The sequence below is a fragment of the Phaseolus vulgaris genome, chromosome 7, assembly GCF_000499845.2.
Source record: "Phaseolus vulgaris cultivar G19833 chromosome 7, P. vulgaris v2.0, whole genome shotgun sequence".
NCBI lineage: Eukaryota > Viridiplantae > Streptophyta > Magnoliopsida > Fabales > Fabaceae > Phaseolus > Phaseolus vulgaris.
The window spans coordinates 10,335,391-10,363,138 of record NC_023753.2 but is presented as its reverse complement, the minus strand read 5'-3'; the positions used below and the strand labels follow the sequence as shown (position 1 = coordinate 10,363,138).

At 32.9% G+C, this 27,748-nt stretch overlaps 1 protein-coding gene across 1 annotated transcript; it reads right to left on the bottom strand.

The window, feature by feature from the left end:
* Nucleotides 1–1,078: 1,078 nt before the first annotated feature.
* Nucleotides 1,079–13,747, bottom strand: LOC137827802 (lysine-specific demethylase ELF6). Its single transcript, XM_068634128.1, has 7 exons — nucleotides 12,158–13,747; nucleotides 10,776–10,854; nucleotides 10,563–10,630; nucleotides 7,265–7,415; nucleotides 5,936–6,474; nucleotides 5,128–5,319; nucleotides 1,079–3,980 (listed from the first exon to the last, which is right to left on the bottom strand). Exons 1-7 carry the CDS (start codon nucleotides 13,314–13,316, stop codon nucleotides 1,618–1,620), a joined length of 4,551 nt encoding a protein of 1,516 aa, XP_068490229.1. The 5' UTR covers nucleotides 13,317–13,747; the 3' UTR covers nucleotides 1,079–1,617.
* Nucleotides 13,748–27,748: the final 14,001 nt, after the last annotated feature.

The window sequence follows — 27,748 nt, the reverse complement described above, 5'->3', positions numbered from 1 at the left end:
TGGCAATCTAATTAATTCAAACCAAATTATGGTCCAAACCAAGAATATTTAAAACATTAAAATTATAAAACTAAACTGGTTTATATTTTACAAACAGTTCAACTAAACTATTATCCGTTTTGAGGCAATGAAAACTTAGTGTTATGTGGTTGGTTCTCGTTCAAATTTGTGTCATTCAAAATTAACGAACAAACTTTTGATTCTTACATCTTGTACGCATGAAATCACTCTACCAACCAAAAGCTAAAATAACTTTTTGAATATATTTAAAATAAATCCAAAACTAAAAAACTGTTTTCTTCCCAGAAACTAGTTTCATCAAAACCAAGCTAATTTAAGAAGAGAAAAGTAAGGTTTTTAATTTCAAAATCCAATATTAATTAGTTAATTATCGTCCGCAAATTTTGTGAGCAGAATTTACGTTAATATTCATAATTTAAATAACAAATTATTGCAGAAAACCAATTCAAAGACGTGTTTCACTTTAACGATACTGTAAAACAATTCGGAAGTTGCATATTGCTACACTCATGCAGCCAGAAAAAATCAATCAGAAATTTTCCATTTAACCATTAAAGGTTGAATGGGATAAAAGTCTAAAAACAAGTCATCTGCTGAAGAATCAATACTCCAACTTATTTTTCTGAAAAATCTGACAAAAGGATAAAAAAGAATTCAGGAATTGTAGCTAAGCAATTTACATATATACAGTGGAGAGCAAATAACTAAGCTATCGTTAAACTACAAAGCTACCATTAAAGAAGTAAAGCAAGCTAAAAGATAATATTCATTGATGACCATGATTAAAGAGGAATACGCACATATTCTAAAGTACGCCAATGACTAAATAATGAGGCTACTACAAGTGTCATTACCTCGTTTTAGAAATTTAAAATTAATAGAAAATAATATTATAACATTTTACTACATCCTATAGAATCCCTTAACCACTTAATTTTCTTTCTTTTGGGTCGGTCATCCTATCATATACCTATGAGAGTTTATTATACTAAAAGGAAAAATTTTGAAAGAAAAAAAAAACTACCTTCAAAAAGCAGAAATCAAACCAGTAAGAATATGCAGTGTCAACTTAGTGTTTTACCACTGAATTTACTAGCCAGGAGGAAAGTACATAAAATCATTTGAGAGCACACATCTTGGTTCTTACTCTCAGATTTCTTGTCCCCCTTAATAACAAATGATGTTAATGCAAAGTAATATACATCCATAATGAACAACTATATATCCAGAAAGATCAAGGACCTATCAAATCCTTCAACAGAACCGTGAGTACAGGAATCAACAAAAGTAAGCTATCAGAGGCATGACCAACCAACATGATGCAGCTTCCTTAAGGAGGGTTTTTCCCTCCTTTAGAGGCTGCTGCTAGACCTGAATTCTAGTTATAGAGAAAGATCAAAACTCTCTGGAGTACCAACTCTAACTGCCTTCAAATGAATTGGATATTGAGCACCTACAAAACAACCATTCTATCCTAACTTTACAACTAACCAGAATGCTTATGTATGGTCAGACACGACTCTATGCCTCGCTTCTTACCAATCTAACTGCAAATATGCACATGTTTGCAAGAAGAAAAAGTACACATGAATATTATCAAGCAGGAGGTTTCACATGGTGTCCCGTTTTCCGTCTGTGTCTGCTAAAGTCTGATACAAACCTGAAGGAAAGGCCGCACCCCTCCACCTTGCAGTGATAAGGCTTCTCCCCAGTATGTACGCGTATGTGCTCTGTCCTTGCCCAAGCCCACTTGAACGACATGGAACAACCTTTCCATGGGCACTTAAGGGGCCTCTCATCATCATGGACACGCTGGTGAAGTAAAGCATATTTGTGGGAACTGAACTTCTTACCACACCCTTCATACGGGCAAAGGTTTCGTTTATGCAACAGTAACTCTGCCTTGGTCTTGAAACTCATTCTGCAACCATCGAGGTCGCACTTGTGGGACTTTTTAACACCATCTTTTTTATTTTTGCAAGGAACCAAAACTTCAGAAGATCTCCTTGCCCGTTTAGCCACCTGATTTTCCTTGTCAACTTGGTTGATTTCTACTCTACTTTTTCCAGCGGCAATCTTCCCAGCTCTTGGCCTCAACCCCTCGCATGGACTTCTAATAAAGTTGTCAGAATTAGATTCGTTCCTCCTCGTTCGTTCCACTTTCCTCTTTTTTTTCTTCCCAGCATATAATCTGGGAACTTCTGTAGCCAACTCACAGCTTTCCAGCCCTCTTTTATCTTGGGACAAATCAGCTTTGATTTCATTTATGTTATCTGCAACATAAATCTCTTTCCCAATTTTTGAGCCTTCCTGCATTGATAGAGAAGAGTCCTTTATGGATGCATTAACTGACTGGATTTCCATTTTTTTTTCTTTATCTGGAATAAATTGAATACAGGAGTCTTTGTTAGTACAGGTTTCCACTGAAACTTCAGAACATCCTAACTCTATTGAAGTTACGCTTTTATTTTCAACTTTTGCAGCATAACTAGAAACAGGTTCCTCGTTAATTTTGTTCATATTTTCAATCCCACACTGCACAGACGATGGACACCGTTGTTTTGCTGAAACATGAGTAGATTGACTTATTTCCCTTTTGCTATTTTTTCCACCCTGAGTTACCTGTTGCATCTCACCATCCAAGATTCCGTTATTATGCAGGTCTGCAGAAGCATAAAACTCCCTTCCAACTTCACAAACTTCATTTGGAGTATGTTCACTAATTGGCCCGCCATCAATTCGAGGTTCCTTGTCTGTTTCACATATAGAATCAATTTCTTCTTCAGTTGTCCTTTCTAGGAAAATTGGATTCCCAACTCTTTCAGAGATATAATTATTATTTGGACTTTCAACATTTCCATCCATAGATGCAAGTGTAGATTGATTTACCATTGAAGCAGTTGATAAAGCAGCTTCCTCCTTGTTGCTTTTGTAGGTAGACTGATATTCTTGATGCCCTTCATCATCCAATATTAACCTATTACAGTTGCTATCAATCATAACTGCTTCTTCAATTTCAGTCTTTCTAATCATTTCAATATTTCCATCTGTTGCATTTGAAAATGCACTAGAACATTTCTTGTCCTGACAATCTTGGCTCTCCTTGCTACATATTTCTGAGACACTGGTATTGCAGTGCATCTTAGAGTGACTGAGTGTTAAATCATTATTTCTGTCTACATGTGATTCTTGCATGGTTTGATTCTCAATCTCGGCTCCAACTTCTTCAATCATTAAAATATGACCAGGAATGGAATTTGAAGGTTGTGACTTAGCAGCATTCATTTTCGTGCTAATTGGTATTTCAGCAATCTGGATTTCAGGATGCATTGCAGACATTTCAGTAGAAGCAGAAGCACATGGCAATGCACACTCGGTACTTAAATTCTCAGCTTCAAGAGTTTTAGAAACACAATTATTATGATCCGCACTTAAGGTAGCTGACACATTTTTTGACTTCTCTTGGAATTCACATACCATGTTTGCTACAGGGAAACTCCTTTGCTTTGACTTGAACTTCCTTCTTGAATACTGAATTAGCTTCTTTTCAGCAATGGAGTCATTTATTCTTCCACCCAACCGATCATCCTTTTTTCTCTCAATGCTGTAAGAGGATTTAGTCTGAGCTAAATGACTCGACCTTTTTGACCGAGACCTCCGAGACAGCCAATTCAAAGCTAAAACATTTGAAGCAGGACAATTATCATAAAACAATGTCTCCAGTGTCCAAGGAACTTGTTTAGATGGAGCATTATTTCTTGCATGGACCCAATTCCGTAGGTTAATGCCTAGTGTTGATGTCCAGTCTTCACATTGATCAAGCTCTTCACCATCAACCGCCAGATCTATCAGGGTCAAATTTTCTGGGGATGCGGTATCTAATGCAATCTCATTATAATTAAAAGCACCATGTATCTCTTCCGCAACTTCCTTGGCATGTGCCTTTATTTTCTGATAGTCTACAGAAATGCAGAAAAGTATAAGAAAATAAATATATTAAATAATTGAAAGACTCATCTATGCATGCCATGCTTCTTGAGTTATAAGATAAAACTTTCATTCTTTAACTGATAACAAATTGATGTAAACTGAATTCCAACATAAATTATACATTGATCAACAACTGACTTGTGCACACAGATTTCATATCTATCTGGCCCTGTGGTGTGCATATGGTTTATACAAGGAGTGGAGAAGAGAAACACGAGAATGAACAATCTGAAATTGATTCAATGTTGATAACATGTGATAGTGGTAGCATTATATCTTATTTATACTTTTTTATCAGAAAGAATAGAATCTTATTTATACCAAAAAAGGTCATTTAGACTTTTAGTCCTAATAAAATAAGGACACAACAACAGAAGCCTCAATCCCTCTATATGAGTCAGCTACATAGACCACAGGACACTATTCTCTAAGTTGAAGACTAAATCTTCATCACTATAAGACCCCTCTTAATAACTTCGTTCAATGTCTTTCTCATAGTAGTCAATGGCTTATAGCGACATTGTGCAATTACTCCCAAAAACATTATTCTGGAACATTGAGATTGGTGGAGCAATTAGAAGTGAAACACAAACAAAAGAGTGAAAGTGTGACCAAATTTTTTTATTGCCAACAAAACAGTGAGAGCTGACAAATGAAAAACAGAATACACCAAACAAAAGAGTTTCAAAGTTTAGGACTTTGAGGACTAATTTGGGGGTTAATGTGTGTTTGGGGCTTAGGTGGGGAAAGAAGGAAACGAGAAAAGTGAGACTAACTAGATATTAATTTGATGTGATACAAAAAACAAACATTAGGCTTCATTTATGCTATCAAACCAAAATCATATCCTAATTAAATAAGAAAACATATATGAAATGTGGAAACCACTTCTAAGATATCATCCAAGATGTAAGGGATTCCAAGATACTTCAACAAACCCTATTTAGCTGAAACTGATCAGATTGTTATATACGAAGAGCCACAAGATTTCCTTACTATATTGAAGTTGAAAGGTGCAGAAAACAGAAAATCATACATCTCTTGCAATTGGACATTTGATTTTACCCAACTTTTACAGAATGATAATGCAGGTAGATTTGTAATCTGCAAACTAACCTGAATGACAAATTATAAGCACATTGGCTCCACCTTTGCTCTGCAACATCTCTACTATTTGAACAGCATGCCCCAGGCAGAAAATCCGAGGCCTGAAAAATTTACTGGAGGTGTCCCAACATTTACTACACTTATTTAATGAGTGATCTGGCATCTCCTTTATTGATGAAAGTTCAGAAACTGAAAGATCCCCTGTAGAACAGATCATACAGTAACTCATTTCAGCATTAAGTGTCATCTGAATGGCAAAGTAAAGGATACTTCAAAAGATTCAACTTCAACAGTCCAATATGTTTTGGTCATCATGTAAGCTTCCGTAATATCATAAAAAAGGAAAACGCACACAGAACGATACATAGTTGATATAATCATGAGATAGGAGTATGCCAAATTTCCAGTAAATGTTGCAGAGGATAAAATAATATTTTGGTAATGTAATTTGGTATTTTGGGTCATTATTACATAGAGGAATCAATTCAATATGTACAACTTATAGCTACGTATTAAATGCCACTTAAAATAAGTGCAGCAATGATAGTAATAAGGTTTCTAGCAGGATGAGATCCACAACACAACTGATTTCCTTGTAATATTTGTATTCTATCTGATCCAGGAATTTAGAAGATTTTTGGAGACCAGAATCATAATAACTCTAGAAGTTACAACTTTCGACCTTGCCCACATCCATAGTGGTTGACAAGTTCAGCTTTACTACATTATAATGCACAAATGAAGAAGCATAAAGACCACCACGTGAAAATGAGATAAAAATAAATATATACAGTATGACAAAGCATGAAGGTATTACTTGATATGGAACTATGAAGACCAGTAGTAGAGTCCGGAGAGGAAACTTGAATTAGATGATTATCAGGAAGAAGTTCCATTGTCAATTTCTCAGTTGGTTGTATCACAGCCATAAATGGAAAACCAAGGATTCCACAACCGACACAAGCCAATGCTCCGGAATCAGTTTGGAAGTGATAGGGAAGATCATCACCACCAATATCTATATTAGTCAAACAATCCAAATACAAACTCATCTCATCATCAAGCAGATAATGACTATTCTTTTCAGCAGAGCTAATATTTGATATGTTGGCCAAAGAGGTTCCAGTTGTACAAGTTAAATCGGGCAACTGAAAATCTTTGCTGGAATCTGGCAGCAAATCAGCATTCCATAAAACAGCTCTTTTAGCAGCTTCCTTTCCAAGAAGAATGGATAGCAGCTTGTTTTCCTGTAGCATGTCTTCAATGAAAGCCTGTTTTACTGAAAACTCCCTTTCTTCTTTCTGACGGTCTCTCAAACGAGAGCTACGCACACCAGGTAATAGTGTTCTTGGAACTCTATCAAATCAAACATATCATCATGAAGAATAAAAATTATGTAATTCAATTGAAACCTAGATACAAGCCAAACACATCTGAATGTTAAAACAATTTTTCTGATAGAAAAACAAGAATTGCAGACAGATCTATACGAACATCTAGACCTATACAATCTAAAAGCCAACAGAAATATTCCACTTCAAGATCAAATAGAACCAATATTTTAAACTTTAAATCTAAAATATCTCAGTTGTGTTTTATATTGTACAGATCAGAAATAAGTGATTTTGATATAAAATAATGGAGTAAATATATTTTAGAGATTTTAAGGAAAAAAAAAAGCATAAGCTAATTTATGTTTGCTTACAATAATAAAAAATCACTTTAAAAAACCGCTAAATTTATGAGAAGCTATTCAAAATAGCTCGATTTTAATTAGATTTTAGACATTTTTCAACTTTTGATTATTTTGAAAAGTTGAAAAAACAAGAGCATTAAAAACTAAAAGAAGATAGCATTGTTATAAAAAATGTTATTTTTGTACAAGAAAATCTGTAACAAACATATCCATTTTGAAACTTGAATACAATGGGTAATTGCAAAGGACTTGTAATATTACTATCCATTGATGCCATTAAACAACTGGAGTACTTATTAAAAATCACTAATGGCAATCACAAATAATTAAGAATGATTGTCACCGGGTTTTATTGGTAAAAAAATAAGAGCTAATTATTTATTGAAATGATAATATAATCTCTAAAGGGCAATATCTATGTATACAGGCAGTGGTGGAAGATGCACTTACCTTGAAATAAAAGACATGGTCAGTAAGTAAAGTAGTTGCTGATGGGAAAGCATGGGAAGATAGTTCATTGCAGCTCTGCGCACTGCAGCTTCCTTGGCTACGCTAAGCCATTGTGGAGTTCCAAAGTTAGCAGCTTCCCCACAGTTAAAACCTTGATTTCACCAAATTGAATACAAAATGAGAATTATGTTGACTATTGAAGAGAATGAGAATTATCTTGACTTTACAATTGAAGAGAGACCTAACAGGACACTATAGGGTGGATAAAAAAAGTGCTTCTAAAGTCCCGTGGAAAGATAAGAGGTTTCTCTTTAACTATAGATGCCATGATTAAAATTTAAAACTAACCACTATTTGGTTCCAATGGTTCCTTGTAAAAAGTTCAAAGTTGAAAAGGAACGGGACAAAAACAAATCCACCAGAAAATTATAAAGACTAGAGAGAAACAGACCAATCAAACTATTAGAGAAACACAACCAAACTATCTTTACACAATGAATAAGCCATCAACCACCTGAATGCTCAACCTTGAGCACAATTTTATTTTTTTTCATTATCCTTTTATGTCACTCTCCCCATATATCTTACATCAGTTTCTTAAGTTTATGCCGTGATATTAAATTCTTAAAAGAACTACATTAATTTTGTTGAAAATGCTACACCAACTAGATATATGACCAAATTATAATATATAAGTCGGTACAAATATCACCCTACAAACCGCTTTTGTGAAGTCAAGTTAGGCTTAAAATCTTTTTTCTAAGATGGTACCAAAACTTATCCTAACTATATTTGTCACTCACTATTGAAATACTCATAAATATTTGCTTCCACACTTAAAATGTCTCATCCTCAGCTCAGTATAAGGAGGTGTGTTAAAGTTCTCACATTAACTAGATATATAAGCAAATTATGTTATATAAGTGGGTGCAAATCTCATCTTGTAAAGTTAGACTTAAAGCTGACTTTCTAAGAAATTTTATACATTAGAAGTCCAGTTATAAAAAGGTAGCACTGATTAGCCAAAGAGTGGGATATCCAAAAGATGCAATAGAGTAACATGTTTTATTGTTGGTCATATAATATTGGGTTGGGTGACTTTTTGAGAACATATTAATTTTTTTGTATCATCCCATATCTTGTCATATTATATTCTATTTTTTAAGAAATGTTATATCCCTATATTGTACCTTTGTCATACTAGATACTTATGCATAAAAGCAGACGTAGAGGATGTCTGACATGTTTCCCTTATCCCTATAGCACATAATAGTTTAAGCAAAGAAATTTTTATTTCATTCTTCACTAAAAAAAAGGTTCAGGTTATAATATATTTCGTTAGGCATCCCAAGGCAAAGGTGTATTTTAGAAAGAAAAGAGGAGATAGCAGGAGATTTTATTTAACTCCACATAGGCAGGATAATGATGCAATATCTGGTGACTACCTGCTGCAAACATGGCAGCAAGGAGCCTAGGAGCATGGAAATGGAAGGAAGGATTCAGCCGGAATTGGAAAGAAAACGAAAGAGGTAGAACAGAAGTGATCACAGCAGATTAGGAGGGAGAGACCAGGAACTCTCAAAACATCACTGAAATAAGTTTTCTTGTTACATTTTGAGAGAACAGTAACTACATCCCTTCTCCTGCGTTACTATATCAGTGTCATCAGAGGGGATTCTGTAAGTATAAACCAATAAAACAGTGCATCCTGTTTCGATTTCATTAATTGGTATGACAGAATTAAAAGGTATGAGGCTTTAGTTGCATATTAGAAGAACAGAGACGTTATATTTGTTTTTGGGCTGTCTCATCACAATAACCAGCTTTTGTGGCTTGGTTCTCACAAGGGTTATATCATAAAAACTCCAAGCTTAGTGGAGAGAAATTTGAATAGTTTGTAAGTAAACTTGAACCTCCAAATGCCATCACCAACACACCACAACGACAACAACCAATAGGCTAAATGAATTTGTCAATGACTGAATGCCATTTGACTTTATCAAAAACCAAACTTTTTAGTAAAACTGTATAGAGAAAGGTCTCTTCTAATGGTTTCTCCTAATTACTCCTTATGACTTCCTACACTCCTTTTAATTAAAGTATATTTGATTCTTTTCTCTCTCACTGTAACCTATGTTGATCTTACTTTTCCCATGACTAAACCACCTTTATTTGTTTAAATCATCTTCTCAATGGTTACAAATCCACTTTAATCCCAAAAATACCCATTCTTAATCTAACCTTTACTTGTATTTTTCTCATCTCAGCTACACTTACCATTTGCTCAAGTTGGCACCTTGCAGCACACATTATTCTCTACCACAACTTAACGTCACAAAACCAGCTTGTGAGGTGAGGTATGCACTCATACACTATAATATGGTCATATATTTAGTCGATGCGGGATATCTAACATACTCCCTAATGTCGAAGACCGGATATCTCGAGCGTAGAAATAGAGGAAGGTTCGATAACAGGTGTCACAATAGACCTAACAAATCTTGTTGAGATAGACTTCAATAGACTTTGATACTATCTTAAAAAGTGGACTTTAAGCGTAACTCAAATTAACAAACTTGGTTTATAAGATGAGATTTACACCCTACTTATATTATAATTTAATCATATCGCTAATCAATGTGTAATCTTCAAGACATCCCCTCACACTGAGAATATTGAGCATGGGAATAGTAGGGACCTAATAATGAGTGACATGATAGACCCAACAAATCTCACAAGGATAGGCAGTAATAAGCTTTGATATCATATCAGAAAGTGGATTTTAAGTCTTACTCAACCTCACAAAACCAACTTGTAAGATAACGTTTGCACTCACTAATTTACCATAATTTGATCATATCTCTAGTAGATGTGGGATCTCCAAGAGACTACATAATTGTTCGGTAGAACAATGTTTGATAGGCCCTTTATCAATTCACAATTCACAAGTTATGCCTAAACTATTCACAATTCCTCCCACCCACATGGTATACTGATAATGCCAAAAAAAATATTGGGTTCACACTAACACAGTTTAAACTGTATCTTTTCATAATGCATGGCTAAAATATTTTCCCTCATGTTTAAAAACAAAAATGGCCTTTATTCTTCTTATCAAACATTATAGAGTATATATTGATATTCTAAAGGAAATCAATTAAACTGTGGTCTTCAATATGCAAGTTATTTCTTCATTGCAGAAAGACCACTACAGTCAATCCATCAGTCATAAGCTAAAAGTCTACAACACTAGTTTTCTGTAAAAATCAGGAATGTACAAAAGCTTCAAAGCATTTACCATGGCTGAATCCTACATGATAAGCTCTTGGAAAAGTCACAACAAATTCGCCAGGGTTCTGTGTTAACCTAGAACGAAAAGCCAGTGCATTAGTAAGTTTGAAGTTCAATAAAGAGAACTACATATTTTAAATGATAATAATTTTTAAGCACACAAGTTAACATCACGGATATTCTCAAAATGAAAGAATGTCAAATATGTTAAGCAACTGACCTGCAACAAGGAATTCCAGATGCAACAATTACCTCAGGTGACAAAAGAGTTGTTTTTTCACCCAAAAGTTTCAATGCGGCTGGCAAGAAAAGCAAATGTACTTGAGTCACAAATTCAGTGTAGATGCTATAGCATTCAACTACCTCAAGAATAAAATGGATCTACTAAAAGAAAAAATAAATGAGATGAACAGGTTTGAATTCAAAGAAAAAAAATCTCATTTTCAGAAGATTGTATAGGAACCATAAAACAACTTTTATTTTTTTTATTTCTTTTCTGTTTTCACATTTTCTTACATAAACTAGAAAAAACAGCAAACGAAGTGAAAACAGAAAACATTTTCTCAAAACCAAACAACCCCTAATATGCAATATCGATTAACAAATTTGGTTTTGCCCATGTCCATCTTTGACACAAGTGTTGATACTTTACTTCTACAGAGTTAAGTTAGACTGTTAAGAGGCATGCACACAGACAGAGTCCTTAGCTATTCTCTGTACATATATTTACCTTACAAAGTACGTGCTTATGTAATTTTTAAGTCATAAACTTCTATTGAAGATTTTCTATATTGCCACAACAGTGTCAAGTTGTGTCCTGTGTACACTGCAATTTGATATGCCTTGAAAATTACTTTTTTTTTTGTATAGTTGAAATCAGAATAGAACAAAAGTCAGAATAAGGAAAAGATATTAAATAATTAGAGTATTAAGGCCTTCTCCATCCATAAAATTTTAAAAATTGAAAGAACTGATAGAAAACAAAGAAAAACTTATTAAAGCATTTACAGAATTGCATTGCGCGAGCCACTAAGAGAAATTACCACACTTTTTATTGAGGAAAATAGAAATGCCAAAAAGATTAGCTATATCAAGAGAAGAAAACTACCTTTGTGTTAGCTACTTTATCATCCTTGTTATAAGAGGAATAGTCATAGAGGCGGATATTAAAAAGGCAGACATGTATGCAAACACCACACACATTTACTGGCAAGGCAAGGTAGCAATACTCCTAACACACTTTTTTATTGATTGAAATTTGTTGGACAATCACAAAATGTGTGGGTTCCACACCTTATTTTAGTGAAACCTAATTATGATTTTGTAAATTTCAATAGATTTTAAAAATTAAGAGTGTGATAGAAAGGTTGTTTTAGAGAGTTGTTAGCTCTCCTCATAATAGCAAATATAAGTAAAACTGACACTATAAATCACTACATATTTTTCTCAATGTATCATGCCAAAGCCAGAGATCGAGCATAATCAAGTTTTTCCTTCCATTTGTATGCACAGAATCATTTTAATAAAAACATGGAAATATGTCAATTCAACCTTTGGTGCCAAATTTTCTGTAAACAGATAATAGTCAAAGCACTCACATACCTAAGTGATCAATATCACCACCATAACCCTCAGTACGGATGACTTCCTCAAAAGCAAAGGCATAATCTCCAGGAACAGCATACCAAGTCTTTGATGAGCCAGTGTGAAGAAAATTCAAGCTGTGAAGCTCATGATCCTCTACATGCCAAGCAAACCAACTGAACAGCATACCAATGTACACCATAGGTGAAGTGACACCAGGAATATCATCCGGCATAAAACGTGTAAGTGAGCCAGATGATCGTGCAATAACTTGCAGGTTCCAAGGACTGTTCGAAAGCTTCCAACCAGCAGTGCCTTGCATATCATTGCCGGTATCTGTACTCTTTTCCTTAAAAGATTGTGAATCTTCATTCGATGAAAATGTTGACCCAGTAGCAACTGATTTGGTCATCCGTAAACATGTGTCAGCATCACTTAGGACAGAAGCACCCTTAGTTTCATCAGTTTGGCTATCTCTTCCGCAACCCATTACAGTTTGTTTACAATCAGAGCTATCTAGCCTACTCTTATAATAAGTCCTTTTTCTTAGCCTTCTATGACTATAATGAAATTGACCCTTTGACTCTTCAAAAGCAGACCCAGGCACGTCATTGGCATACTCCACATATATTGGCTTTTCTAAAGTTGCCTTCCAAAACATAGACTCTATAACCAGCGGAGAAACATCCTTCACCGACCCTAGCAAGCTTCTTGCAAAGGACTTCGATTTAGACTCAAACTGTTCCAGAGTATAAACCTCCCCACTTTGCCATACTTGCTTATGAACACCTGACAGAGGATTCTGAACCGTTCCTTTGGCTTTTTTCACACTCTGACTCTGCCCTAGTTCTTGATGCCTTGTAGTAAACACGGCTCGAGACACCCCATCATTACTACCATCCCCAGAACTGGTTTTTAATGAATTACAAACACCTAGTGAACTGTTATCTGTACCCAAATCCGGGCACTTCAAGAGTGACCTATTCAAATTAGAAAAAACATATTTTTTTGAGGGTTTGGGCAATGGTGGGATAATCTTACAAATCCCGAAGCCGGAAGCTTCCTTCTCAATCTTTGAAATGTAAGCAATTGGGTCAGCAAATTCAGTGTCGGTAGGGCGAAATTCCGGGGCCAGTGGCAACCCTTTCAGCCAATTGGGAATTTCAACACTACCCATTACATGAAAAATAAAAAAAATAAAAAATAAAGAACAAAAACGAAAATTGAAGATTTGTAACAGCAATGCAAGTTGGAGCAGGAGGCTAGCTCTATTCAATCACGTGCAACACTAGAGTCCATTGAGATTCTCAAAAACCCTAAAGTGGGTAAGAGATTTGGTGAAATATTTCATAAATTTGAAGCAATTGGGAAAACTATAAGGTCGTGGGTTGAGCAAAATAGCGAAATGCGAAGTAAAAGCTGAAGGAGGAAGTGAATTGCAGAACCTGTAACTGCAAAGCACTGTGCATGATTTGGCCTTCAAAGTTCAAACCCACCGTATGAATTTTTTAGACATAAAGAGAACGGTGGTTTTTGATTATGTGCTGAGTGACATTTTTCAATCGGCTTATGTTAGTCATCTCCTGCTTCACTCAGCTAATTTGCACCGCAGGAACTCGACAACCATCAAATGTCTTGTATTTTTAAACCATTACAAAATGCTAATATTAATTACTTATTACTATAAATAATAGTTTTTTATTGTTCTATCTTGTAAATATATAAATTAAATATTTATTTTATATAAAAAAAAAATATTTTTAATATATAAACTATATCTTAGAGTTATAATGAATAGCTTAAATTACAATATTAGATTACTTTTATCGATTGACATTTCGAAGAAAATATATTAAAATTTAATAGAGATAAAAATAAAATATATGAAATAATTTATTTTTGTAAAAGTATATTGAAACAAAATATGAGAGACCAACACGTGATTAGTTTAAGTGATAACACTTGATTCTCTAAACAAGTGATCAAAAGTGTTGACTCTTGATCTTATGCTAAACTTGAAAAATTATGATTAAATATTTTCTCAATTTTTAAACTATTTAACGATTTTTAATTGAAATGATAAAGTATTTTATTTGATTGTTTGCCAACTTCTTTCATAAACTTTTATTCACCAAATGAATATAATTTTTATAATATTAAAATTAATATCACTTTGTAATAAATAAAATAAATCAACCTTAATTGTTTTTAAATTTAAAATGATTCCATTCAGTATATAAGAGCTCGCATGAGAAGGATTTAGCTGAACTGATTAAGATTAAGTAGGATGATTTAATTATTATAAATTTATTAACATATTTTTAATTTTTACATATAATTAAAAAAAAAAATCGCATGAGCTGTTAATGAAACACTATTATCTAAACTTAATATTGTTATGTTTGCAAGACCGTTCTTTATGAACATTGCAAAAGGAAGGAAATTAAATATCTTTCATTTTTATGCCTTTGGATGTAAATATTTTATTGTAAACAACGAGAAGGAATACTTTGGCAAATTTAATACTACATCAATATTCTTAAATAAGTATTAGTAAAGTCTCTAAGATTTTCTTAGAACTATAACTTTTTTTAATTTTGGTTATATATTGAAATACTAACATCTAACCGATTTCTTAATATCCACGTATAAATTTCAACTTTTCATAATAATAATGTTTGGTTGAATTTTATCAATATATTATAGTTAGTCATTTTTTAAATGTTGATATGGTGTTATAATTCGTTGTATCGAAATCTAACATAGAATTTGTAAAAAACATAATATATTTTAAAATATAATTTAAACACACAAGTTTATCTACACATATAAATATTTCTAAAGGAAAAGATCAGATAAAGTTTTTTATTATCCTCTAACTCCTACACATGTCTATATATTTATTCGTGTATGTATTACATTTGTAGTAGTTTACAATACAAACAAAACATATAAAGATAAGTTATTGAAAAATATATAAAATAAGATATGTTAATCAACAAATCACAATCATTCAATCTTCTTAAAATACCAATATACTACAAGAGTATAGACTACACATGGATCTATACAATCAAGAATATTCGACAAGCAGATATTAATTGACATCTTCTGAAAGATTCGTATTAAGTATATTTTACCAGATGTTAATGTCTGATCCAATAAACAAAACTTAGATTTACCAGCAAACCTATAAGAATGGATTATGATAAGTTCATTACAACACAAGTCATATATCGACATATATTACGATGTGCAAACTCCCAGGATTATTTCAATGCAACCCAATTCGTGCATCCATGTATGTAACTGTGTGCAATAACTTCTTCGTCAGCTTCTCAGCACCTGATATCTTAGTTTATGTGACTCAGATTATCAGTAAAATAAGGGGATAAAAGAATATTTATTACAACATAAATGTCAATACTTAATACACTAATCAAACAATAGTTTACAATAGCACAAAATCAATTAAATTTACAACTTAATATTCATTCCACATTTAAAATAAACATTCATATACAATCCATTAAAGAGATAAGAAGAACAGAAAAAGAAAGAAAAATAAATAAAAATTCTTTTAGCTCGAGAGAGAATGGGTTTTCTCGAGCAGACATATTTTAGCTTAAGCGAAAATTGGGCAGAGATGGTTGATTTTCAATGTTGTACTCAAGATTGAATGCAATGTTAAGTTGTAATGTTATTTCTATTTGAGTGATAATTGACTTGCTTAAGCAAAAATATCAAAACATCATCATGAAACCAAATAAACCTATTTTCAAAGTTTTATCCAAAACAAGTTTAATAAGTACAACTCTCAATACATTCAAAATGATCAATACAATCCAAAAAAATTTCAAACATCGTCACTCATTTCAATTCAACATTCAAGTAATCCTTACATAGAAACCGAAATATTGTGACCAAATCATATATCTTAAGATTATATAAAAAAACATAAATATTTTCCCTTGCCTGTAGTTCCTTATTCCAAAAAAAATTCACTGAAACAAAATAAGCACTCAAAATCTATATACCAAGAACAAAGTATTCAAACATAACAAAATTTCAATATGAAATTGAGACAATATTTTTTCTCAATTATCTTCACAAAATTAATAACAATATCAAAAGAAAAATTTGAGATCAATAAATTTGTAGAGTAAATAGAAAGATACTCTTCTTGAAAATCTAATATATGTGATTGGATTCAGAAAGATTGAGATATGATAAAAAGAAAAAAAAAGAGAGAAACAAAAATTACATGTTACATGAATTCAAAAAGACAAAAATATTATTTCAAATATGTAACAACGCCTTTTTTTAAAAAACAAAACAGAACCCTCCCCCTTCACGCACCCTTTTTTTCTTTCTTCCTTATCTCCCTTTCTCTCTCTCCATATTCTCTTCTCTCCCCCTCTCTTAATTTTCTCTCATAATCTTCATCTATTTTAGAATTTGATTGGACTACGTTGTAGTTGGCGAGTTAAGGAACATTTCTACCCGATCTGATTTCCAAACAGAGTAAGTTCATTTTTACTCTAAATATCCTTTGTTCTTTGTTTTTCCTTAGAATTTAGTCATCAATCTTGGTGGAGTCTATTGATAAGATTAATCCTCTCATTTTATTCTACTGTATACTGAATTTTTGTTTTGTTTGGATAACTTGCTTTAGGCCCGTAAATCTTGAAGCTTATCCAGACTGTGGGAATAAAATTCTAGAAGTTGCTTGGAAAGCAAGCAATTAAGGTAAGGGAAGCTAAATTTAATTTTTAATAGCATCCTAGGATAAAAGATCTGAATGCGGAAGGGATGTGGTCCCAATATTCAATTTCTCTTGGAAGGATGTTGTGTGTTTATATATTGTGTTATTTGTTTATATATTATTTAAATTTGTAAAAATATTATATTTTGATAGTTTAATATTTAAGTGTTGTTTTTTTATGTTAATTACGCTTTTGAATGTTGTGGATCGTGTTTGGAATGATATTGTATAATGAAATGGTGTGGAATTGAATTCATACATTTGGGATAATGTATGGACTGATGTTTGACGTGTATTAAGTATTGATGCCTATGTGGTAACAGAGATCTCCGAGCTTCACTGATGATCTAAGTCACATAGACTAATATATCAATTGGTGAGAAGCTGAAGAGAGTTCATGCACACTGTGACATATGAGATGCACGGCTTGGGTTGTATTAAACTTACCCTGATCCTTTCTGTTGGATTCGCTGGTAATCTTTGGATTAGGTGTTAGTCACTGGTAGGACTTACTTAATACGAGTCTTCCGGAAGAGGTGGTTTGTTGAATATTATGGATGTGTAGATCCATGTGAGATCTATGTGATTGTTGGAATTTGAAGAAAATTGAATAATTGAGAAATTGACCATGTAATTTGATTTTCTCTTTTAATTTAATTGCGTATATTATAAAATTTTATTTTCACTGGCATACCCTTATTTTTCGTGTTGTGTTTGAACTGCGATGATTGTACTATGTACACGAGCAGATGACCATACAGGTGCAGGAGAGCCTTAAAGGTTTTAGAGTTTCATTTTGAGTTATGGATATGTAAATATTTTAATTTCTATAAGTCATCATCTTGTAATAGAAATATTTTGAAAAACTCTAAGTTTGTATAGAAATATGTAGAACGTGTATTTAAATAGTTAGATGTATTTTTGGGATGTTACATTTAATGGTATCAGAGCGGTTCATCCTTAGGATAATCTGATGGTAGTGGGTTTATTTTGTTTCTCCTACATGTAGATTTTTGTTTAAGTCTAGCCTCAAGACTTAGTTAAAAGTTTCTAATAAGATGTTTCACAAAGTTGTTTTTCTTGAAATCTTGTTTGTGTTCGAGTCAAGTTAATTGTTATGAATAAAGATGAAAAGAATCTTGATAGAGTGGTGAGGGTGCACACTCATGGATCAAGATTATTTTCTATCTTAATTCTAAATATCTAAAGTACATTTTAGAGATAAGTTTTGATTGATTTTTACCTGTTTCGTATGATTATTTCTTTGAAGTTAATTTGTCTTAAAGATGTAGTTGAAAAATTTTAGTAATTTTTAATCCAATTCTTTTTGTGCTTAGTAGATGGCACGTAGACCACCTACTCTTCCTCCACTAGTAGATATGCCCAACTTATCTCGGGCAATAGGGATGATGGCAATAGCCTTGCAACAACAGAGTGTTATTATGGCACAACAGCATCAAGCCGCCCTTCATCAATTAGAAACACTAGATTAGCAGCAGAAGCCTCTCAACTTCATTAACAACCCCTTACCTTTAGTCTGGAGGATTTTCTGAGACACAATCCACCCAAATTTAATGGCAAGGTAAATCCAGATAGAGCAGACCAGTGGGTGAGAGACATAGAAAGAATCTTTGAAGCTGCTCAATGCCTTGAAGAGAGAAAGTTATCTTATGTCATCTATATGCTTATTGAAGAAGTTGAGTTTTGGTGGATAGGCATGAAGCAAATGATGGAAGACAAAGGAGAAGATGCCACTTGGGAGAACTTCAAAGTAAGATTCCTGGAGGAGTATTTTCCTGATAGTGTCAGGTATGCGAAAGAAATTGAATTCATGCAGCTGGAATAAGGAAATCTTTCAGTCACTGAATATGTTACTAGGTTCAAACACCTAGCTAGATTCTACACCCAGACCATGGTTGAGGCTTGGAGATGTATAAAATTTGAGTTTGGGTTGAAGCAAGAACTTAAAAAAGTGGCGATTCCTATGTCCATTAGAGATTTCCCTGCTCTAGTGAAGAAAGCAAAAGTAGTGGAAAGTTTGAAAAATAGTAGCAGACTTGCTAAGCCTCAAGTGGGAGGACCTTCTAAAAGCATGACTAAATATGAAGATAAAAAGAAACATTATTTCAGACCTCAATCTTATAGCAGCGAAAGACCCAGTTCTCACTCACCACCTAGTTTCAAATGTTTTATATGCGGTGGGCCACATGTTGTTAGATTTTGCCCTCATTCAGTGTCAACTGTGTCATGTGATAGATGTCACAGGTATGGTCATGCAACAAAAGACTGTCGTGTCCACTTGGGAGCTTCAAATTCTGGTGGACTGCAGCAAGTACAACAAAATAGTAATAAAAAACCCAAAGCTGATGGCAGAGTTTTTGCTATTAGTGGAGCTGAAGCTTCACAGTCTGATAGCCTTGTTAGAGGTATTTGTTCTATCCTTGGAACACAGTTATCTGTATTGTTTAATTCTGGGGCAACCCATTCTTTTATATCTTTTGATTGTGCTAAGAAACTTAAGTTGTCAGTCCGAGAATTAGAATTCGAGTTGGTGGTATCTACACCAACAAAAGGTATTATAGTAACTTCTTCCATGTGTGCTGAGTGTTAAGTAATTATAGATGGGCAGAGATATAAGATTAACAAGATTTGTATACCTCTAAAAGATTTGGAGGTTATATTGGGAATGGATTGGTTGTCTGCTAATCATATCCTTATAGATTGTGGTCAGAAGAAGCTAATTTTTCCTAGATTAGAAGGAATGCAAGTTATCTCAGCTCATCATTTTGAGAGATAGATACAAGAAGGTGCAAAATGTTTTATCCTCTTGGCTTGTTCTATAGTTACTGATAAAGTACAAAAATATATGTTTGTAGTTCAGGAGTTTATGGATGTATTTCCTGATGAGATTCCTGGACTTCCACCTAAAAGAGAGATAGAGTTTGCAATAGACTTGATTCCCGGAGCAGGCCCTGTGTCAATTTCTCCATACCGAATGGCACTAGCAAAGTTAGCTGAATTGAAGAAACAACTAGAAGACTTATTGGAGAAGCAATTCATTCGACCTAGTGTTTCTCCATGGGGAGCTCCAGTGCTATTAGTGAAGAAAAAGGATGATTCGTCACGTCTATGCATAGATTATAGACAATTAAACAAGTTAAAAATAAAGAATAAATATCTTCTTCCTAGAATTGATGACCTAATGGATCAGTTGCATGGGGCAGTTGTCTTTTCTAAGATAGATATGCGCTCAGGTTATCACCAAATTTTAGTGAAAGTGAAAGATGTTCAGAAGACTGCTTTTAGATCAAGGTATGGTCACTATGAATTTTTGGTTATGCCATTTGGTGTGACCAATGCTCCAGCTATTTTCATGGATTATATGAATAGGATATTCAGACCTTTTCTTGATAAGTTTGTGGTAGTGTTCATAGATGACATCTTGATCTATTCTCGTACAAGGGAAGAACATGCAGAACATCTTAGAACCGTCCTGAACATTTTGAGAGAAAAATAGTTATATGTTAAACTTTCAAAATGTGACTTTTGGATGTCAGAAATACAATTTTTAGGATATGTTATCTCTGCACATGTAATATCAGTAGATCCTTCTAAAGTGGAAGTTGTACTTCAGTGGGAACGTCCTAAAACAGTTACAGAAATTAGAAGCTTTGTCGGGTTAGCAGGATATTATAGGAGATTTATAGAAGGCTTTTCTAAAATAGTGGCTCATTTGACCCAATTGACTAGAAAGGATCATCCTTTTGCATGGACTGAACAATGTGAGAGAAGCTTTGAAGAGTTGAAAAGAAGGTTGACTAATGCTCATGTATTGACAATCCTTGATACCAATCAGTCTTTTGAAGTTTTCTGTGATGCTTCCTAACAGAGATTGGGTTGTGTTCTTATGCAGAATAAGAAAGTTGTTGCCTACGCTTCTCGTCAGTTAAAGGTGCATGAAAGAAATTATCCAACTCATGATATAGAATTGGCAGCAGTTGTCTTTGCTTTAAAAATATGGAGACATTTTCTTTATGGAATTAGTTTTGATGTGTTTAGTGATCATAAAAGCTTGAGGTATTTGTTTGATCAGAAGGAGCTTAATATGAGGCAGAGGAGGTGGATCGAGTTTTTAAAGGACTATGATTTTCAGCTAATATACCATCTTGGGAAGGCAAATGTTGTTGCAGATGCGTTGAGTCGTAAAAAGATACAAATGTCGTCGCTTATGATTAGAGAGCTAGCATTGATTGAAGATTTCAGGAGTATGAATTGGAGGTTTCCATGTCTTCAAATTGCATTAGTTGTAATACACTTGTTATAACTAATGAGTTTCTAGAGAAGGTGGAGGAGAAGCAGTTGAAAGATTCAAAATTGAAGAACTTCATGGGCTTATTAAATACTGACAAAGCTAAAGACTTCTCTTTGGGAGTGGATGGTATTTTGAGATTCAAAAATAGAATATGCATACCAGAGGATAATGAACTAAAGCAAACAGTGTTATTTGAAGGTCATAAAAACAAACTCAGTTTACATCCAGGAATGACCAAGATGTATCAAGATCTCAAGAAGTCTTATTGGTGGCATGACATGAAGAATGATGTAGCTAAGTTTGTAGCTGCTTGCTTGACTTGTCAGAAATCAAAGATTGAACATCAACGACCTGGAAGCAAGTTAACTTAGTTAGACATTCCAGTGTGGAAGTGGGACAGTATCTCAATGGATTTTGTTACCCACTTACCACGTACTTTGAGGAAGCATGACTCTGTTTGGGTCATAGTGGACAGGTTGACAAAGACGACACACTTCCTACCTATAGACTTGAGAATCTCTATGCGGAAGTTGGCCCAAATTTACATAGATGAAATAGTCAGATTGTATGGTGTACCCTCCAACATAGTTTCAAATAGAGATCCTAGATTCACCTCCAGATTCTGGCAAACACTTCAAGAAGCTTTGGGGACTAAACTCAGACTTAGTTCAACATACCATCCTCAGACTGATGGACAATCAGAGAGAACTATCCAGTCCTTAGAGGATTTGCTTAGGACTTGTGTGTTAGATCATTTGGGCAGTTGGGGTGAAATTCTACCATTGGTAGAGTTCACCTACAATAATAGTTACCAAGCAAGCATAGGAAGGGCTCATTTTGAGGCATTGTACGGAAGAAAGTGCAGGACACCTCTGTGCTGGTTTCAGGATGGTGAGAGTGTGTTAATTGGACCAGAATTAATACAACAAACCAATGAGAAAGTAAAAATGATTCAGGAAAGATTGAAAACATCTCTCAGCAGGCAAAAATATTATGCAGATCAAAGAAGAAGACCTTTAGAATTCTCTACGGGTGAGCATGTCTTTTTGAGATTTACACCGTTCATTGGTGTAGGAAGAGCACTCAAATCCAAGAAATTGACTCCTAAGTTCATAAGACCTTATAAAATTCTCAGGAGAATAGGCCCTGTGGCTTATGAAATTGCTTTGCCTCCTCCTTTAGCTAATATTCACAATATTTTCCATGTATCCCAACTAAGAAAGTATGTACCTAATCCTAGCCACATTCTAGAGTCTGATTCCATCCAGGTGAAAGAAAATATGTCATTTAAAGTGAAGCCAATCAGAATTTAGATTCACAAGTGAAACAACTTTGTGGAAGGAGTATTCCCATGGTGAAAGTATTGTGGGATCTCATCTCTGGAGATTCCACTTGGGAAATTGAAGAGGAGATACGAGCATCATACCCTAATCTCTATATTGGTAAGTTCATTTTCGAGGACAAAAATTTTTGTAGTTAGAGATAATGTAAGAACATTTAAAAAAAATAAATAAAAAAAGAAGAAGAAAGAAAGAAGAAGAATAAAGTTGCAGAGAAGCCAAGCCCCTCCCCTTCACGCACGAAACTTCCCTTTCTTTCTCTCTCCATCTATGCCTTCTATCTTCTCTCTTAATTTCTCACTCCAAACCTCATCTATTTTAGAATCTGATCGGACCACGTTGTAGCTGGAGAGTTAAGGAACATTTCTACCCGATCAGATTTTCAAACAGAGTAAGTTCATTTTTGCTCTAGAGATCCTTTGTTCTCTGTTTTTCCTTAGGATCTAGTCATCAATCTTGGTGGGGTCAGTTGAGAAGTTTAATCCTCTCAACTTATTCTACTATATACTGAATTTTTGTTTTGTTTGGATAACTTGCATTAGGCCCGTAAATCTTGAAGCTTATCCAGACTGTGGAAAATAAAATCTAGAAGTTGTTTGGAAAACAAGCAATTAAGGGAAGATAAGCTAAATTTAATTTTTAATAGAACCCTAGGCTAGAAGATCTGGATGTGGAAGGGACGTGGTCTCAATATTCAATTTCTCTTGCAGGGATGTAGTGTGTTTATATATATTGGGTTGTTTGTTTATATATTATTTAAATTTGTGGAAATATTAGGTTTTGATGATTTAGTATTAAAGTGTTATTTTTTTTATGTTAAATAGACTTTTAAATATTGTGGATCACTTTTTGAATGATATTGTATGACAGAATGGTATGGAATTGAATTCATACATTTGGGATAATGTATGGACTGATGTTTGTTGTGTATTAAGTATTGATGCCTATGTGGTAACAAATATCTCCGAGCTTCACTGATGATCTAAGTCACATAGACTAAGATATCAAGTGGTGAAAAGCTGATGGGGGAGTTCATGCACATCGTGACATATGAGATGCACGACTTGGGTTGTATTGAACTTACCTTGATCCTTTCTGTTGGATTCGCTGGTAATCTTTGGATCAGGTGTTAGTCGCTGGTAGGACTTACTTAATACGGGTCTTCTAGAAGACATTGTTTGTTGAATATTTTGGATGTGTAGATCCATGTGATTGTTTTATTGTTGAGATTTGAAGAAAATTGAATAATTGATCATGTAATTTGGTTTTCTCTTTGGATTTAAGTGTGTATATTATAAAATTCTATTTTCACTAGCTTACCCTTGTTTTTCTTGCTGTGTTTGAACTGCGATGACTATATTATGTACACGAGCAGATGACCATACAGGTGCAGGAGAGCCTTAGAGGTTTCAGAGTTTTATTTTGAGTTATGGATATGTAAATATTTGTATTTCTATAAATCTTAATCATATATTAGAAATGTTTTGAAAAACTCCAAGTTTATATAGAAATAGGTAGAACTTTTATTGTAATAGTTATATGTAAATTATGGGGTGTTACAACTAAAATACATAAAATTCTATAAAATTATTAAAATAGGTAAATTATATCAGTTTAACATAACTAGGGTGTAATTCCTTTACGTACCCCAACTGAGTTATGAACCCAGTGGATTGTATGAGGCTGGTTGTTTAATGCTTTCTTGAGTTTGGTTTGGTTGTTCCTTATTTAAGTTGGAAGGTGTTCCTTGGTTGGAGGATGGTAAGGTGCTAGCTCTTTATGTATAAGGGTTGGACCACCCCTGAAGTGGTTCCCATTTATTTATTGCTGATAAAAAAAAACATAACTAGGGTGTAATTAAGTTTTAATTAATATTAAAATTATATAAAGGTGACATAATTTTAGTTAAAATTATCTAATTACAAGTTATAGTACGATTTCTTCATAATGTGACACAACTTACTAATTTCAATAATTTTTTAAAATTTTATTTATTTCAATAATTAATCTAAAAAATCATCATATGTTTTTTAAATCCACTCTCTTTGTATAATCTTTTGATTTAGTTTGTATATATTTTATTATATAAAAATTCATATAATGAATATTGTAACATCTCAAAAATACATCTAACTATTACAATATATGTTTTATATATTTCTATACAAGTTTAGAATTTTTCAAAAACATTCTAATACATTATTAGAGCTTATAGAAATACACATATTTACAAAATATAAGTTTCAAAAAAATCCTAAAGCCCTCTAGATCCTTCGATACCTGTATGATCATCAGTTTGTGTGCATAGTATAGTCATTACAGTTCACAACAAAGCAAGAAAATCAAGGATAAGATAGTAAAAATAAAATTTTATAATATATACGATTAAATCAAAAAAGAAAATCAAATTACATTGATCAATTTCTCAATTATTCGAATCATCTTCAAATCTCAACATAAGTCAATCACATAGATCTCACATGAATCTACACATTCAGGATATTCAACAAACATAATAACAATTGACGCCTTCCCGAAGACCCATATTAAGTAAGTCCTACCAGAGACTAACACCTGATCCAAAGATTACCAGCAAATCCAAGATAAAGGATCAGGGTAAGTTCAATACAACTCAAGTCGTGCATCTCATATGTCATGGTGTGCATGAACTCCCCCATCAGCTTCTCACCACTTGATATTTTAGTTTATGTGACTTTAATTGCTTTAATTGCTTTAAAAGCTAGATTCTCTTACTTTAATTGCTTGCTTTCCAAGCAACCTCTAGAATTTTATCCTTTCAATTTGGATAAGCTTAAAGATTTAAGGGCCTAATGCAAGTTATCTAAAGAGAACAAAAATTCAATATATGGTATGAATTTCATTTCATACCATTTTCATCATACAATATCATTCAAAGCGTGATTTAGAATATTCAAAAGTCTATTTAACATAAAAATCAACACTTAAATACTAAACCGTCAAAATCTAATATTTTTACAAGTTTTAAACAATATATAAACAAACAACACAATATATAAACACACAACATCCCTGCAAGAGAAATTGAATATTGGGATCACGTCACCTCCACATCCAGATCTTCTAGCGTAGGGTGCTATTAAAAATTATAGTTAACTCCCCTTACCTTAATTTTTTGCTTTCCAAGCAACCTCTAGAATTTTATCATCTCAGTTTGGATAAGTTTAAATATTTAAGGGTCTAATGCAAGTTATTCAAATACAACAAAACTTCAGTATATAGTATAATAAGTTGAGAGGATTACTCTTCAACTGCTCTTACCAAAATTAATGATTAAATCCTAAAGAAAGATAGAGAATAAAGGATCTTTAGAGCAAAAATGAACTTACTATGTTTAAAAATCTGATCGGGTAGAAATGTTCCTAAACTTCTCAGTTACAACGTGGTCCGATCAGATTATAAAATAGTTGATATATGGAGTGAGAAATAAAGAGAGAATAAAAAGAATTAGAGAAAGAAAGAAAAAGAAATAAAAGAAAAGTTACTATAGTCTAAGGAAAAAGTTTTATGCGTGTTTTTTTTATAGCTGTTACACATATGAACCCGAGCGAGATCGCAATAAATAGTAGTTTACTTTATTAAATTTAAAACTAAAGTTTTTTTGGATGTTACAATAATCTATACCATTCATCTTGAACTTGAACTGTTAACATAAGTTGTGATAAATTATAAACACTGTTGCTGTTTTTGTATACAAGTATAATTATTTCCATTTTCGAGGAGAATATTAAATTGAGTCGAACCCAAACGTAAGGAGTATTTTGGATTAGATTTATGTAATTGTTGGTTGTTCTGTATTCGAACATATCTACTCGATCATATCAATATTCTCGTCAACTTTTACAATTAATGAGTTTTGGTTTTAGATACACGTGACGTAATGCTTTGATTATGATGCTTTTGTATATTAGAAAATATTATCGCGTTAGATTACTATCAAACAAACATATATAATAATTAATTGATTTGAGTTTAGAATGTATTACAATTTATTTAGTGGAGTGACATGTGATGCATGGACTATATTTTAAAACAGTTTATTTATAATAGGATATGTAACAAAATAAAATTGTAATATTTAATTCATAATGTATATAGTAATAAGTAACTAGTAAAAATATTGTATAAGAACAAATTAATAATTTAAAATCTGAATAGATTTTGGTTACAGTTATAATATTCAATTGATAACTTGTACTAGGAAATATTTAAAAAATATTTGCCTTATAAAATTCAGAAGTTTTGATACTATAATAAGTAAACTGGTTGATGTATGGTAAGTATATAAATTGGAGGAAATTAGTTGAAGTCCTACACTAAATTAAATTAATACAACTTAAAAAACTAAATCAAAATACGATCCTATTTTTTTTCTTTATTCCTTAAAAAACACGGATGAAAATCACGGATTTTACTATCTTATAGAATAATTACTCATATTTTACAAAAAAAAATTTATAATATATATATTATCCAATATCAAATATTAAAAAGAAAATTACATAAATTTGAAATCAAAATACCAAATAATAATTGGATAAAATATAAATCATTATAAAAAAAAGAGACCAGCTTAATCCAAATTGCAAACTAGGACGGTTAAAGGAAGAAAAAATAGTTTATCTATTACAAATCATGAGGGAAATATGAGTGTTATTATAAGAAAATGATATATAAGAAAATGGTAAGAAAAAGAGATATATATTTTGTGTGTATATTTACATCACATCACATGTATAGGAAATATATACTAGGGAGACTTTCTCTCCCCAAATTACAATCTAATTAGGTAGAGATCCACTAATCATGGATTCTATCATTATTAAATTAATTGCATATAATTGGTACAATATCGTACAATATTGTATATAATAATTGTGTATAATTTGATAATTATTATTTCCTTATAGTCCCCAAGTTGGGGTAGGTGAAGATCATGAACCCACTTGTGTCGTAGCGTCAAAAACGGTTCCTTGTCCAGTGCCTTCGTAAAAATATATGGGAGTTGATACTATCAATAGATATGAAAAACTAATTATCCCGACTTGTAATTTTTCTCGCACAATGTGACAATCTATCTTTTGTGCATTCATGAAATAATGAGTTTGCTGCTATATGTAATGTCGCTTGACTGTCACAGAAAAGTTGACCTG

What these genes read in the sequence shown, in the direction of transcription:
- LOC137827802 (XM_068634128.1), bottom strand. Translation starts at nt 13,316, where the DNA reads ATGGGTAGTGTTGAAATTCCCAATTGGCTGAAAGGGTTGCCACTGGCC. An exon ending in TCTGGAATTCCTTGTTGCAG is followed by an intron (nt 10,631 to 10,775) that starts GTCAGTTGCTTA and finishes TTTTCGTTCTAG; the next exon opens with GTTAACACAGAACCCTGGCG. An exon ending in ACCATGTCTTTTATTTCAAG is followed by an intron (nt 6,475 to 7,264) that starts GTAAGTGCATCT and finishes TTGATTTGATAG; the next exon opens with AGTTCCAAGAACACTATTAC.